The sequence below is a fragment of the Phascolarctos cinereus genome, unplaced genomic scaffold (assembly GCF_003287225.1).
Source record: "Phascolarctos cinereus isolate Bilbo 61053 unplaced genomic scaffold, phaCin_HiC Scaffold_4;HRSCAF=312, whole genome shotgun sequence".
In the NCBI taxonomy this organism is placed as follows: Eukaryota; Metazoa; Chordata; class Mammalia; order Diprotodontia; family Phascolarctidae; genus Phascolarctos; species Phascolarctos cinereus.
Window position 1 is genome coordinate 1,018,687 of NW_027555847.1, and position 16,396 is coordinate 1,035,082.

Below are 16,396 nucleotides of genomic sequence, written 5' to 3' on the forward strand. Positions count from 1 at the left end.
TATGCTGAGATGCTCCTTTCTGCAGTGGTTTGGAAAGCAGCATTGGGAAGTGCGGCTCCCTTAAAATGGGGTGTTCTGGCCGTGTCCTTGTGGAACAGAGGGTTGCTGTCTATCGCAGCTGGATGGTTTGGGGGGCTGCTTCCCACTTTGGACCCCAAGAGAGGAGGCCTCGGGGGTTGGCCCGGCTGCATCTGGATCTCGTTGGATGGGTCAGACTTTGTAGATGCCTGGCACATCGCTGGCAGTGCCGCTTCAATGAGTGCTCCTGTGGCCGTCGTCAGAGCATGGCTTTTAGCAGCAGCAGCGTGTACTCCGGTGATGGCGCCTGCCCCCCTCCCGAGCCCGGGTTCTCTCCCTTCCTTTCCCCCCGTAACCCACAGCCTCTGGAAGTGGAGGTGAGGGCGCCCAAGGCAGACCATGGCTGTTTGTTCCTCTCTTTAGAGGGGGCCAATTTCAAGGCTGTGCTGGACAAGGCCGTCCAGGCTGACGGACAAGTCAGAGAGCGCTATCAGTCTCACCGGGACACCATCGCCCTGCTGTGCAAGCCCGAGCCCGAGCTGAACGCGGCCATCCCCTCTGCCAACCCAGCTAAGACGATGCAGGGCAGTGAGGTGAGATGGGTGGGAGGTGGAAGGCTGGCTCTGGGACGGGGCTGTGTCCCCAGAGACACGCCCCACTCTCACATGCTCAGGTTCTCTGAAGGGACACAAGTCCCAGTGTATCGGGATTGGGGCGGGCGGAGTTTGGCCCCGGGAAGAAGTGAAAGGGGTATGTGGGGGTGAGGAGGTCTGGGGTACCATCGCTGGTGGAGCAGTGGGACAGCTGTGAGATGCCCAGCTCTGCTTGCTGGCCTTAAAGGCATCACCAGAAGTGTTGTGGAGGATTTGGCCCTGGAGCTTGAAGCACTGGGGGTGCCGAAGGGGAGGGAGTGGCGGCCGTTCTTCTCTGTGGGCTGGTGGGCTGTTGTCCCTTTCTCCGGGCTCTCCCCTCCCATCTCTCCGCTCCTCTGATCACGCCCTGCAGCCAGGTTAGGGCCTTGCCCATGGTAGTTAGAACATGGGTCCTGATGACAACCTGGGGAGGTCAGTGCTGTTATTATTACTCCCGTTGCCCCAGGTCACCCAGCTCATAAGGGCCTGGGGCTGGATTTGAACTTGGGACAGGCCCAGCTGCCACTGTCCAGGCTTGTGTATAAGTTGTTGCTCTGTTAAGATTGGGCCATCCTGGAGGCCAGCAGCCGGAAATGAGGAGAGAGGGAGGGCTGAAGTAGCAGTCTCTGCAGGAGACTCGGCCGAGAAGGGGTGGGTGCTCTCTTTTCTGTTGGCTGGAGATCTGGAGCATGTCTGGCACCTTTCTGATCCTTCCCTTAAATTTCAATCCTCACCCACTGGTTGAGTGTCCCAGTGGCTGTGCTTCCTCTCCCTTCCCCTACACGCCCCTCTGCCCTGTGGGAAGGTAGTGAGGGGTTTGCCTCTCGCAGGTGGTGAACGTGCTGAAATCTCTGCTGGCCAGCCTGGACGAGGTGAAGAAGGACCGCGAGCATTTGGAAAATGACCTCAAGTCCCTGACCTTTGACATGAGAAGCAAGTTTCTGTCAGCCTTGGCGCAGGACGGCGCTATAAATGAAGAGGCCCTCTCTGTTACGGAACTGGACCGAGTGTATGGGGGCCTCACGAGCAAAGTTCAGGAATCGCTGAAGAAACAGGAGGAGCTCCTGAAAAGCATTCAGGTGGGTTCTGTCAGGCTGAGCTGCCCTGCCCTGCCCTGCCCTGCCCTGCCCCACCCTGGGCTTTCTGCAGGGGCCCATAAGTGAGTTCTCATGAGTGAGTTACTAGGAACCAAAAAACTGGTACCAGGAAACGGAACAGAAGGACCTGCATGCGGCCCACAAATACATGTTTGTTAAGAAGGCATGCAGAAAGACCATCCCTTGTGCTGCTGGGAATGTGGCTGTGATAGAAGATACTTACTTTTCTTCTCTAGAACACCTGTCCTTGAGATAAGAGCCAGGGGCAGGTCCCCTTGAAGAGCATCTTGATTTGTTTGGGTTAGGACTTGCAGAGGGACAAGGCTCCCCAGGTCAGAGGAGAAAGGTGGTGGCTGCAAGACTTTTCAGCTGGCTGTGGGCTTGATGTGGATATGAACCAGAGTAAAATGGGCAAGTGAGAAGGCTGCAGTTACTTAGCATTGTCCGTGTTTCTGAAGCTGACAGCAAGGAGGGTTGGGATGCTGCAGGACTCCACGTGGGTTGGATAGCCAGGCTTTATTTTGCAAAAGGGACACAAAACTACATTTGCCAGAGTGCTGGAAATTGATTTTTTTATGTGCGTCAGGAGATACCTGTTTGGTGTTGATGTAGCTGGGCACACCTGTGTTAGGCCCTTCCTTGGGCCTCCTGCCCCCCCCCCCTTGAAGTGTAGCTTTGGCAAAGGCTCACCCAAGGTGGGCATCCCTGAGTGACTTTCTTAGTGGTTCTGCCCCTCCTGTGGGGGTGCTGGGTCCCACTTGCTGTGTCTGCGTTTTCCTGGGGCTCTCCTCGCCCCAGGTCAGTCACTATGTGGGGTGTGGATGCTGTTGGCCAGGTCTCCCAGGCTCACAGAGGGACTCTGCACACAGCTGAGACACGGTGTCCTTGCAAACCTCGCCTGTGCGCCTGGAAACACATGCTAATGGTTCTGTTTTTTGGGCTAGGTTTCACATCAGGAATTTTCCAAGATGAAACAGTCCAACAACGAGGCCAATCTGCGAGAAGAGGTCTTGAAGAATCTGGCAGTGGCCTATGACAACTTTGTGGAGCTTGTTGCCAATCTGAAAGAAGGCACAAAGGTAAGAGGGGTGGGCGAGCCCAAGGTCCCCCTTGATTTGGGCCTTCCTGATGCTCTAAGGAGGTGATGTGTGTGGCCTGGTGGGCAGCGCGTAGTAACAGGCTCTCAGAGGCCTCGCCCTGCCTGGACCTCCCCTGGATACCTCGGCTGGTGGCCCATTCTGCCTTGGGATGGCACCTGGTCAGGCTCTGCTGGCCCTGTCTCCTTGCTTCCTCTTGTCCAAGGTCCCCTCCCGGGGTGGCTGACTGCTCTTGGGAGGTCTCGGTAATGTCCACAGCTGGACAGGTGACCTCCCTGGCTTGGAAAGCAGGGAATCGGGGGCTTGTCTCCTATCTGTGTGAACTGGGGCTGTCTGGGGTGGGGGCCTTGGAGACACTCTGGCTTCAGATGTAGGATCCAGGGCTGAGAGCTGCTCTCTCGGTCACATCCGAGGGCCTCCGGTGCACAGTGTTGTCAGCGAGAGAGCTCAGTCAGAGTCAGCGTCGGCTGGCACAGCCTCCAGACCCCCCAGGCTTCCGTGGCTGTGGGCAAGCTCACTGGGGCCCCAGGGTTGAAGGGCCGGGCCTCTGCTCCTCAGCTTCTCAGAGGGTGAGAGGAGTGGGCTGTGGGCGGGCCCTAGAGCATGGCCTCTCACACGCTCAGAAGCATTGACCCGGCATCTCTGCCCTCCGCTTCTAGTTTTATAATGAGCTGACGGAGATTCTGGTGAAGTTTCAGACCAAATGCAGCGACATCGTGTTTGCCCGCAAGACAGAGAGGGATGAGCTGCTCAAGTATGTGGCCGTGGGATGTGAGGGCGGGGGTGTGTGTGTTTGTGTGCGCGCGCATGTGTGTGTGCGCGTGTGTGCGTATGTGCGTGTGTGCATGTGTGTGTGTGCGCGTGCGCGCGTGTGTGTGTGTGCATGTGTGTGTGCACGCACACTCGTGTGTCCCCTTGCTTCTCCCTTTACACTTGCATCCCTGGGGCTTCTGGGAGCAGAAACAGCTGGCCAGCCCGTGCTGACTGCCCCACCCCTATGGGAGGCCTTGTGGTAGGAGGGGGCTCTGGAGACGGCAGCCCTGGGCCATTTGGGGCAGCTCTGATGGTCAGGGAGTGAGACTTTGTCCTCAACCTCTTGTTCTCGGCTTTGCCCCCCATGAGTCTTTTTCCCTTTCATGTTACAACCTTCCCCATGCCCCTCACCATCCTGGTAACCTGCCTGCTTTTCACAGTTCTTTCTAAAATGGGCCTGGAACAGCTGTGATTGGCCCTTGGCAGAGAACAGTGGCATTGGCCTGCTCCTTCCTCAGTTCTCTTTTTTACCTCATGTGGCTTCAGACTTCTTTGGCTGCAGCTGGCTGCTCCACTGAGACCTCCAATTGTTTTTAGGTGCATTGCTGTCAAAATATAACCCTTGGCTTCTACTTGGGTTAATGGAAGTCAGCTTCCCATTGACCTTTGTTAGATGTCCTCCTCTTGGACTGGCCTCCAGGTTGTAGTCAGGCCATCCATCATCTGCAAGTCTTATAAACATGCTGCCATGCTTTTATTCCAGCAACGAGGAGCCAGCTTAGCTCCCCGGAGCCCCCCATTCTCTACTTCAGCATGTGTGATTGGGCCAGGGGAGTCTCCTTTGGAGCTCCTCCTGCTGGTGGCCATGCTGGCTTTTAAGAGGCCAGCCACCTTCTCGCTTCCTCCAGACCTTTGATGTCCACAAGGAAAGGCCTCCATTGGGCTTCAGGCTTTGTGGGAAAGGCCCAGGTGATGCCACACTTCTTATTTTGGAGTGTTTTAGACCCAACTTGTAGGATGTTGTGTTTGTCTGACCCTTTTCATGAAAGGACCTCTTTCAGGGTCTGATTCTTTTCTTCTTTCAAAGGGATTTGCAGCAGAGCATTGCCCGGGAGCCCAGTGCCCCGTCTCTCCCGGCCCCTGCCTATCAGACCTCTCCTGCGACTGGGGGAAACGCACCCCCTCCTACACCAGCGCCCAGGACCATGCTAGTGAGTGACCACCTCCTCAAGGGCAGTTAGTCTGGCCTGCTGGCCAGTCTCTGCGTTTCCATGCAGCTTTTTCCTTATACTCCTGTGTGGTTTTTTGCATTTAAAAACATGATTCTGAGGAGGGGTCCGTCAGCTTCCTCAGACAGTCTGCCCAAGGGAGCTAGGAGTCCCACAAGAGCTTCCACAGGGCTGGCTCCTTTCTCCCTGGTTGGGCATGAGTGGGCTGAAGGAGGAAAGGTTCTGTCTTCTGCCTGATCTCTAAAGTGCTCACCAATGAGTGATTTGTGTTTTCTTGTAGCCTTCTAAGCCCCAGCCCCCAGCCCGCCCTCCACCTCCAGTGATCTCAGCCAGTCGCACTGCGTCTTCTGCCGGGTCTGGGACCACTGCTTCAGCTCCAGCTCCGTCCCCGACACCTGGGCTCCCTGCGTCAGGCACAGCCCCCAGTGCGGCCCCGTCTCAGGCCCAGGGGCCACCGTACCCCACCTATCCGGGATACCCGGGGTAATGCTCCCAGGATGCTCAGGGCTCGGCTGAGGGTGGGCTGTGGAGCCTTGGGAGGCGGTCCTAGGGGCACCGACGCCTCACCAGTGTCCTTTGTCCTCCACAGGTACTGCCAGATGCCAATGCCCATGGGCTATAACCCTTACATGTATGGCCAGTACACCCTGCCTTATCCTCCTGTGTACCCGCAGAACCCCGGGCAGGCGCCCTACCCAGGACCTCAGCAGCCTCAGTACCCATTCCCTCAGGCTCCCCAGCAGCCTCACTACCCCCAGCAGTAGGTCGGCGGAGCAGAGGCTTGGCTTAAGGTTAGGGGAAAACGCGCAATAAGCCTTCTACACATTAGCTCCCCTGATGTACTGTACTGTATCCTTTGGACCCGTCCGTGTTTCCAAGGCCCCGTCGGATTGCCCTGCTGGGGTCCGCAGCACGGGACAGAGGCTAGACCTGACTGGCAGTTTGTTGGGGGTGGAGGGAGAAAGGAAGTTGGAGCTGGAGGTGGTCCAGGGCAGGGTGAAGCCAGGGCACGAGCTGGGCAGAGGAGAGGGCTGAATACACGGGGTCTCCTTCGGGTTTGCATTTTTGATTTAGTTTTCAGTATGCAATTTTGTGAAATAATCAAAGGCTTGTAAATCTTACAATGTACAAATAAATGACTGAACTGGGTTTTTATTATGCTTTGTCATTAATTCTTACCATGCTGTTATTCCTGGCTTTGGTCTGTTGTTTGGTGGCTTCCACGTTGGCCATGCTGGGTTTCAGGCCCACTACGAGTGGTGTGTGCAGTCCGGGGCTGTTTGGGTAGAGTGTCAGTGGAGTTAGAATTAAGCATTTAGCCAGCCAAAGTCTTGGGGACTGTGGCAGCAGAGTCACAGAGAGAAGCAGATAGGGTAAGATCTTCCCCCAATCTTAAAAATAGCTCTTTTGTGTAGAAGAAAAGTTATTAGTAGATTTTGACTAAAATACCTTCTTTGCTTAGCTTTTTTTCATTTGTAGTTTTCCATGACCTATTGAAAAGCATTCTTTTCTTTGACTGGACTTGTAAATACAAAGGGATTTCTTTTAAACATTTGGTTTAAACATCACTCCTTTGACTCCAATTTTCTTTCTTTCTTTCTTTCTTTCTTTCTTTCTTTCTTTCTTTCTTTCTTTCTTTCTTTCTTTCTTTCTTTCTTTCTTTCTTTCTTTCTTTCTTTCTTTCTTTCTTTCTTTCTTTCTTTCTTTCTTTCTTTCTTTCAGGCAATTGGGGTTAAGTGACTTGCCCAGGGTCACACAGCTAGTAAGTCTCAAGTGTTTGGTCTGAGGCCGGATTGAACTCAGGTCCTCCTGATTCCAGGGCTGGTGCTGTATCCACTGCGCCACCTAGCTGCCCCCTCCAGTTTTCTTTCTATATGAGATCTTTCGTTATTCCCTTTCCCGGGTGATGGAACTCTATGAGGGTGCAGGGAGCCTGGGCAGCAGGTATGTGGGCATCTGCTGACTCTGGCAGGCGGGTAGGCAGGCCAGGCAGTTGGCATCTGTGTGGGGGAGCGGTTTTGACAAGAAAGAGCCCTCATTGTGGTCCCTAGAGCAGGCCTTGGAAGGAAGAGGTTAATGCTGTAGGCGAGAAAGGGGGGTCCTTCCAGGGATTGGGGAGGGGGTGCCTGCCAAAATACTTTGACACTAATCCCTCTTTGTAGGATGGATTTTACTCAGAAGCCCAGAGTGTACTTCGTGTTTATTTTTTGTAACCATACAGCCTGCTCTCTGTTTTGTAAAGGCTGAGCTGGTCAAAGATATTGTTTATGTTGACTGACTGGGAAATGTGGAAAAATGCTATGTCATTGTAAATAGCCCTGGATTGTGTGGAATTTAGAAATCCTCTTGAGGTTGGCCAGTGCCTTGGCAGAAAGGTCTTAAGTCTTAGCTTCTGGCTTCTGTTAATCTGGCATCAGCAAAGCGGGATGTGACTCTTACTCTGGGGAGGGGAAGCATCATGGTAGATGTCCCCAGCCCCTGTAGTGGCTCTGTGCCGAATCATTCCTTTGCTGGAATGTTCTCTCAGGCCAGGCCAGCTCTCAGGTGAGGTGTTAGAGAGTCACAGGCACGGAAAGGGACTTGACAGAGATAGTCCATTCCCGTATCTCTCCCCCCAAGAATGTTGAGCAGGATAACTAGGCCCCAAAATGCTTCTGAAAAGAGGGAGTCTATTGGTGGCATGATGGCCCAGCTCTTTCCAGTATTGAGAGATTCCCAGAACCTTCCTTTGTGAGGAGGGTCCTGGTCAGTCAGGGCCTGTCCACCATCTGGTGGGAGCAGAATCTGCCTCAGTAAAGCCACCTCTGCCCCTTACGGGTGATGTTCTCTCCGGCCCCACTGGGTTCCCTGAGCTCACAATGCAGGAGAGAAGGCTGGCTTAGTGAGAGTACTAGTTAGACCTTCAAGGAATTCCATCATGAGGGACATGGGTGACAGCTGGACCCTTCTCAACTGGAGACCCCCTGATGACCCCTTCATCAGGCCTCTAGCAATGAATCCAGTCGACCCACTGTTTCCCCCCCTAGGAAAGGGCAAGAGACATGGAGGCGGAGCCCAGATTTGAGGCCTCACTGGCCTGGCCATTCATTTGGGTGACCATGACCAAGTCATTGTGTAAAATGAGGGCACTGGGCTTGATGGTCTTCAAGATCCTTTCCAGCTTGCAAGCTGTGACCTGTGAAAATGAGATACTGGAGTGGTTTGCCATTCCCTTCTCCAGTGTGTCCCCATTTTACAGATGAGAAACTGAGGCAAATAGGGGTTAAATGACTTGCCCAGGGTCACACAGCTAGTAAGTGTTGAGGACAGATTTGAACTTGGATCTTCCTGACTCCAGGCCCAGAGCTCTATCTATTGTATCACCTAGTTACCCCTTTTTCTTTTAGGGAGGGACCCTAAATTCTGCACTTTCCCAGTCTTTGGGGATCTCACTAAGTTCTCCAGGAGATCTCAAAGACGATTCTTGGTAGCTCCTTGTGGCTTCAACAGGGAAATAACTTAAAAGATTTCTAATTAATTGCTGCCCATTCTAGCATTGTCTCCATCTGTTGTTGGAATCCCCAAGCATGTTCTCTACCCACTCTGCACCCCCCCCATCCCCAAACCTCCTTATTAGACTTATCACTTCATTAATCTGTGTTCTTGTCACCAAAGGGGCAGAGTTGCTACTTATGTTATGTTCAATATGTCCTAAAATATTTTTCTAATTCCTCTTCTAAGTTAAGAATATTTTGAAACTAAAATCATTTGTTTGCAGTATTGGTATTAAAATGTAGTTAATGTATTACAAGATACAAATGAAGTGAGCACAATCTTAGAATTTGTAATTAATGTATAATTCCAGATACTGTTGCTGGTTAGGAAGTAGCCGTTAGATTGGGGCCTGATATAGCAGAGAAAGATGAGGCTCACAGGGATGAATGGGAAAAGAATTATATTTTTAAAGAGAAAGAATGTTCAGGCTTTGTTGCTGGCTTGAAATTTATATTTTTAAAAAACAATCCTTTCTTACCACAGCAGGGACTTCAGATTCCTTTCTGAGTATAAAAATTGTTGGGTGTTGGATTATATTTTTATTGTATATCTTTTAGGGAGATTATAAAGAAATAAAAATGTTCCAGTGACTGTACCCTAAAAATAAAAGTTGGAAGATTTTACTTATCTGTATGATGAATTCTTATTTCATGTTAACTTGGAAACATTTTCCTCTGTTCATCCTTCAGTTGTATAGGTATTAGTCAATCATCAAGCTTTTATTAAGCATTTACTATGTGCCAGCCACTGGGCTAAGCACAGGGTGGGCAGGGTAAATCCAGTTCCTGCCCTCAAGAAGCTCCCATTCCAATGGGGAAGACACATACAAACAACTGTGTTCTGTGGGAATTGAGTGACATCCTGTCTCACATCTGGGAAGGTCCTGAAACTCACTTTTCCCCTCCCAACTCAGAAAGTCCCTAATCTTTCTTCCAATAAGAAATCAGATTACCTGATCTTATGTTCTGGTTAGAGTTGGAGGCAAATTTAGGGTATAAAAATCTTTGCATAATCTATTTGGAGTCCAGTGCCTGCTGAGTGGCCTGGTCTGATTGGTTGTGCAACTGCACATCTTGACAATAAATTGATATGTTAAGAAGCTCATACCTTGATTTTCTCAGTTATTGCAGATTTCTTTCCCAACCATTTTCTTTTTTGGTGACTCAGGCAGGAGGAGGGGGTTTCACGGGCCCTGGGACAGCCTCTTAGAACGCCTTAGAGCAGCTCCAGGTGACTGATGATCGATCGACTTCTTTGCAGAACACTATCCCTCTGGTTTTCAAATTCTTCCAAGCCAAGATAAGCCCCTATAGTACTGGGGAGGTAGATAGTTCCGGGAAGACCCTTTAAAGGGAACAAGGCAAGCTTCCTCATCTGTAAGTCCCCTTAGGGAAATAAGCTAAGGTAAGCCTCTATGTTGTGGAAGTGCCCTCTGGAAATGATGGGATCTGTAGCAACGCACCAGTGAGAGTTCCCCTGGAAGAATTTCTTTTGGCCTGGGACCCTGGAAGTTAATCTGGGAATGAAGAAGGAGCATGCTATTGAATTGTGTGCGATTTGGTCTAAAACTGTAAGAGATTCAACTAATAATTTGTTTTGGCCCCTATTTGGCACTTTTCATTATCGCAAATTGAAACATATTGGGGAAAAAAGAGGACTTTCAGTTACTGCAAACTTAAAAGGCTTTGAAATGGCTTTTAGAAAATTGTGTGCACTAATCTTTTGATTAAACCTTCAGTAGGAGATAAGGCCAGCAAATATGCATCTGTCTTACTGTTTTGTCTGTGTTTTTGTGTCTCTGTAAAATGACTAGATTAATGAGGCAAGCTCCTACTTGTATTAGTCGGCCAGGGTTTAGCCGTTTGTGGGCCAGATGCTCATACCCAAGAGTAGGGAATCTCTTTTTATTCTCCTGTACCCTCCCTGTGAGCTTCTCAGGAAAATCTTTGTCTTCTGTTGGGTGTACAGATTCTGTAGATTCTGGTGCCTTGAAAGATTTCTAAGGGAAAGATGCAGCCAGCCAAAAAGACTGCTGTAAGAAGCAGCAGCTAAAGAGTTGAGAGCACTGACACAATTCTCCCAGCTTTCTGTTAAAAGCAGAATGCTGAACTCGCTGTCATTTCAGCCCTGACCAGGTAGATGTTACAGAGATACAGGCAGAGAGTCAGAGACAGGAAAACTTTTTCCTGGTTTGTACAAATTTGTGGCATTATAAACTAACGAGAGACTAAATTTGCTTGATTCTGTCTTTTTGTGGGTTCTGCTGCTCTAGAATTTCTAGAAACTAAATTTGTAATTGACATGTATGCAATATCTTTAAATTTCCAAGTTATGGTAACTGCTAAAAAAATCTTAATAGATTTTGGGGGTTTGCAGATTAAGGTTAGCACCTGTCTCCTCTTTCTGGAGGGAAGGATTTGGAAGCATGAAAGAGATCTGTGAAGGTTTTATTCCATTGAGATAAGCAGATTTGAAGAGCTCACCCTTCTCTCTTTGCCCTCTCTGATAAGGCATCTTAGTGAGTTTTGGGGCACCACTCTGGAATTTGTTTTAAGGAAAAATAGGAATAAGATTCTGCTAGAGATAGAGGGAAACAGCACTTAGACCTCCCTTGCAGTAAAGCAGTAGGTTTGCTCCTTGGAGATTAGACAGGTCTGTTTGGGTGAACAGGATGAAGGTGATTTATAGTTAGCAGTTTAAATTTACGTAGTACTTAACAACTGCCTGCCTGTTATGAACTCAGACCATGAAAAAAGAAACGCTTATCTCAGGGAGCAACTTAAACATAAGTAAAATTTAATTAAGTAATGGAAAGGAAGATTTAAAAAAGAAAGCCAGTAAGGGCCCTACTCTCACACAGTATCTGTTGTGGGGGGAGGTGACCAGGAACTAGTAATGTCTTTGGAGAAGGCCGAAGTAGAACTTACAAAGCCTTATATAGAAGAATTAATTGTTGAGGCGAATTAGAAGCAAGGTCACCAAAAGAAATAGGAAAAGACCAAGCATTTGTAAGTTCTTAAGAACCCAAAGATATACCAGTATTGCAGTTAGCCAAGATTGTGTTAAAAAAACACAAATGGTGCTAAGTTATAAAGGAGTGAAGATTACTTCTTTAGACAGTCTGGGATATGACCAGGAAACAATATTCTACCCTGAAAGACCATTTTAAAGGTGTCTCCCAATCTTTGGAAACTTCCCAAGCTCCTAAGCAGGGGGTAGGAATTTGAGGCTGCCATTTGGAGCTTCTCCTCATCTTTTATCCTGGGTTAAAACCGCAAAGCCTCAGGTAAAGGTGTAAGGGTGGGGCTAGGTTATGAATACAAAAGGAATTGGTTTGGCCTTTTGGGTAACTTAAAAGGAAATAAAAAGTTATAGAGAACTCTGGGTGCCACCACACTTCTTTGAAAATGAGCTGAAACTAAATGGGATAATGGTGGTAAATCAGAGCCTAATACAAACTATATTTGCTATTTGGCATTAAGAAATTGATTACCTGTGTGACCATAAGGAAGTTACTTCATCTCTGCCTACCTGGGTTTCCTGATTTGTAAAGAGAATAAGAATAGCACCCAGGTCCCAGGATTGTTGTGAGAACCAAATGATACAAAGATTATGAAGTACTTAACTCGGTGCCTGTCATATATATGGTAAGCACTATGTAGTTGTAGTTGAACATAATTACTCCACACTGGATAACTCTATACCCAGTTTTAGATGTGGTTAGTATAAAATGCCAAAGGTGATAAAATGAATGACTTTCTATGTAAGGATAGTTTGGAAATGCATTCAGGTGAGTTAATGTCATCTGACTGGTAGTGAGTATTAGTTCATGTTTTAAATGCATGGTATTATGCACGTTACTGTGTTTCTAAAGTTTTTGTGAAGTTTGTTAAATTGTTAATGGGGTCTGAATTGAAAGAGAAGTTACTTTTCTGTATCAAAAATGCTGTTAGAAAGGTGGCTTCTCTTTGGCCTGGATTCTGTTGGACTGTGAATTGAGCTGTTAAAAGAATGTCATAAAAAATAGATATTTAAAAACTGTTGAATATTTAATGGGGCATATTATGTTTTCAAGTAGATGATAATTTACTCTTTGCATAAAGCCTTTAAGATGGCCTCATCTGTGAGGTCCCTTGAGACTTTGTATTCAGGAAAAATCATAAGATTGCATGTTGTAAAATTCTGATGCTGAAGTTTGAGAAACTTAGTTGTGTCTGACTTGCCCAAGGTCACACAGCTCATAAGTGTCTGAGGCTGGATTTGAACTCAGGTCTTCCTGATGCCACATCTGGTGCTTTATCCACTCTGCCACCTAGCTGCTGAGAAAATAGGATCCCCTCTCCTACTCCTTGTCAAAGGGGGGAATTTACAAGTTTACTGTAATAGTGAATGGGTTTTCATCTGGAAATATTTGACTATCACTTATAAAAAATTATGAAGCTATGTAAGGTGGTTTAAAGATGTCACATCAGTACATTAATACTATGTGTTGAGGTTGCATTTTTGTACCAAACTAATATTAATAGATCTCAGATTCAAAGATTTCAATCTTGCCTTAGGAGTGAATGGGCAATGCAGGTTGGAGGCTTAGAGTAGCCAGAAGTCTTCTGGTGTCTGACTCAACTATCATGTATTCACTGTATGTGTGGAACCCAAGAATGTGATTATTTTAAATTTCTAAATGAAGGCTAAATGAAATGTCCTTATATTATTTTCATTGTTAACTGTTATTTGAACATAATAAGAATAATAACTTAGTCCTAAGCTGTAATTAGTGTAATTCTGCCATTTAAGGTAAAAATCTCTTGGGATTGTAATTTAATACTGTTTTGAGTTTGGTTTCAGATATGGTTGTCCAGAGTGCCTATTAAACTGATACTGCAATGATGCAGTTAGGGTTAGGGTCTGAGAACTGCTATGGGTGGATGTCTGTGCCTGGGAAAAGTTGATGGGATGACCTTGATATGGCTTAAGGTATGAGCCTCTTGGCTCAGTTTCCCCAAGGTGCTGTTTCCTTTTTGAACAGGAAATTTCATACCTGGTTAATCCTGAGCCTGGCTTTTGATACCCTCTGAATAATGTGGAACTTTACTGTGGGACTGGCTGTTGAATCTGGTTCATGCCTGAAATTAAACAGAGCCTAGGAAGTTTTCCCTTGTTATGGCTTAGGTCAGATTAGTCTGTGTCCTTGAGGGGACAAGTCTTGATGTTGTCATAATCATGTTCCTTCTTTTCCTTTCATGGTAGACTTCTCTAATCAGGCAGGTGAACTGTAGAAATTTGATTTATAGAAGTTTTTGTTATGGTACTGAACCTATCAGTTAAATATGGTATAAAGGGGAAATTAGACAAAGCTGTAATACAAAGGTCCCTTAATTAAATGGACTAGCAAATTTTGAGAAAGCAACAGGATCAGATTTGTTTTCTCTGAGAATTAGGATATATATATATATATGTATATATATATGTATATATACACATACATACATATACATATATATGTATATATACATATACACACACACGCTCGCGCGCACACACACACACACACAAACATGATTGGCTTCCACATGTTTCTTATGGTAAGTTCATACTTTGAGTATGTTTTAGTAATAAGTTCTGAAAATTGGATTAAGGATTTTTACATATAAAATTGCATTGATAATTGCAAAGAAAATGAAATCATTTTCCAATTTTGGAGTATCTGTTTTAAGAAATAGAAGGGCTCATTTTCCAAGTCAGGCTCTCCTGGATTTTTTTTTTTAAGATTCTTCCTTCAGCCTGTTAATAGTATTGTCCATATGAGGTACTGGGTTTAGGTCAAGATAGAAACAGTAAGGGGTATGAAGAATCTGAGATCTTAATTTGATATTCTTTTTATAGCTCTGTGGTTAATAGGATCAGAACCATAAGGCTTAAGCTGGTTTTTACCCAGTTTCAGAGGTTGTACTAAATTGAATTGAGTCTTGTCACTGGCACATTTTAGCAGAATTATCTAGGAATCTCTTTGGAACCAGGGAAGCAGAACCCCCTTCAGAGCTGTCCTGAGAATGAGGCCTATTCCAGAATGTCCAAGAGAAGAGCTTTCTAAGCACCAGATGGGGCTCAAGATGAAACGTGCATGTTCAAAGGACATTGGGAGTGGGTTACTGGGATACAGGGAGACTTAATCTTATTTCATACTGGTGATCATTATTGTTCTTGGGCTCTGAATCAGCTGTTGTCCTAAGCTATGTGAGAGGGTGATTCCCAGTGGTCCTTTCTTGGTGTGTAATGATGAGAGTGAGCAGGAGCATATTAGAAGAAACAAACAAACAACCTTTTAAATTTGGCCCCTCCCTGCCAAGAAGCAAAAGGGGGGAGTTGTGGGAATTGAATGACATCCCATTTCACATCTGGGAAAGTCCTGAAACTTGCTTTTCCCCACCCAACTTGGAAAGTCCCAAATCTGCCCTCCAATAAGAAATCAGATGACTTGATCTTACACCCTTGTTTCTATCCTGTTCATTGTGTTCATGTGCTGTATAAAAGTCTGCATAAGATCTGCATTCGGAGTCCAGAGCCTGCTGTTCTGCAGTTGTGTGCCTCGCCAATAAATCAGTATGCTTGGAAGCGCGAACCTTTGTTGGCTCTGTTATTGCAGCTTTCGCTCCCTGCAGCCCGGACGAGGCACATACACAGGGGATGGAAGGTTCTCTCCCTAGCTGGAGGACCAAATGTGGGTGGTGAGCTGAGCCTTGCAGGAAGCCCAAGGGGAGGGCAGCACATTCCGGGCATGGGGTGGGAGGCAGAATGCCTTGAGCAGAGTTGCAAAGCTGATCTGGATCACAAGGGCTAAGAAGAAGACTGGAAGGTAGGAAGGGCCCAGGTTCTGAAGTGCTTGGATTGAGTGTGGGGACGACTTGGCCAGAGCTGGCTGAATAGCTGGCCTGGGGTGAGGAACAGTAGAGGTGATGGGGAGGAAGGTCAGGAGGGTGGTAATGAGGTGTGATAGGAAGGACAGGAGTGTGTGTGGGGGGACCAGGCAGAATTGACAAGACGGGGGAGGGGTGCAGACAGGTACCCCTGCCACAGAGAGGCGGTGGTGCCCTTGACAGTTGGTGACGGAGAAGTCACAGGTGGTGGTTGGGTGTGAGATGCTTCCAGGCCGTGGGGGGAGACATCCAGCAGGCTGTGGGAGAGAGCAAAGGCTGGAGATGCAGATCTGGGAGGTGTGCCAGAGATGAATGAGTGAGAAAGAGCACCCAACCAGGACAAAGCCCTGGAGTCCATGCCCGTAGGGATGGTATGCCAATGATGAACCTTCAGAGGAGGCCGAGAAGCATCAGAGGGACAGGGAGCATTTATAATCTCCCACTACTCCTCCCCCAGCGCGTGCCCCAGAAGAGGCCGCCAAAGTGGGGGTGCAGGGAAAAGTACCACAACTCAGACTTTTTTTCTGTCAAAAATAAGTTAAACATGACTAATATTTATTTATTTATTTATTTATTCACTTTATTCATCCATTAATTAATTAATTTATTTTTAGGCAATTGGGGTTAAGTGACTTGTCCAGGGTCACACAGCTAGTAAGTGTCAAGTGCTTGGTCTGAGGCTGGATTTGAACTCAGGTCCTCCTGACTTCAGGACCAGTGCTGTATCCACTGCACCACCTAGCTGCCCCAGTGACTAATATTTAGTACGCAAATGGACCCTGGTGCCTCTTCCTCAGGCCACAGGCCACCTCCTATATGTGGGGTATCTTTAGGGAAGACAGGGAGCCCCACCTTGTGCTGGGATTGCCTGATGCCCTCTGACCTTCCTTCACTTCCGGGTATTGTGATGTGTTTACTGTAGGTTGCATGGATTCAGGGATTTGCTTCCCTAGTTTTAGCTCAACCCACCCTCACTGTGTGGACAAGGGTCTTTCAGAGGCCGAAAAGAAGTTGGGCATTGCATTAATAAAGGGAGCCCCCTCAAATCACAAGCAGGCAGTGCAAGCCACTGAGTTGGTGCGTCCACCAGTGTGCGTAAGCTCTTTACCAAGCACGCAAAGA

At 47.5% G+C, this 16,396-nt stretch overlaps 1 protein-coding gene across 1 annotated transcript in view; it reads left to right on the forward strand.

Moving 5' to 3' along the window:
- PDCD6IP (programmed cell death 6 interacting protein) overlaps window positions 1-8,983 on the forward strand; it is a 35,230-nt gene extending 26,247 nt beyond the window's left edge. The window contains exons 12-18 of the mRNA XM_020978540.2: window positions 442-611; window positions 1,481-1,729; window positions 2,692-2,826; window positions 3,504-3,598; window positions 4,685-4,808; window positions 5,107-5,309; window positions 5,416-8,983. Of these exons, the coding sequence (XP_020834199.1) occupies window positions 442-611; window positions 1,481-1,729; window positions 2,692-2,826; window positions 3,504-3,598; window positions 4,685-4,808; window positions 5,107-5,309; window positions 5,416-5,590 (1,151 nt within the window). The 3' untranslated portion in view covers window positions 5,591-8,983. The remainder of the gene's footprint in view (window positions 1-441; window positions 612-1,480; window positions 1,730-2,691; window positions 2,827-3,503; window positions 3,599-4,684; window positions 4,809-5,106; window positions 5,310-5,415) is intronic.
- Window positions 8,984-16,396: the final 7,413 nt, after the last annotated feature.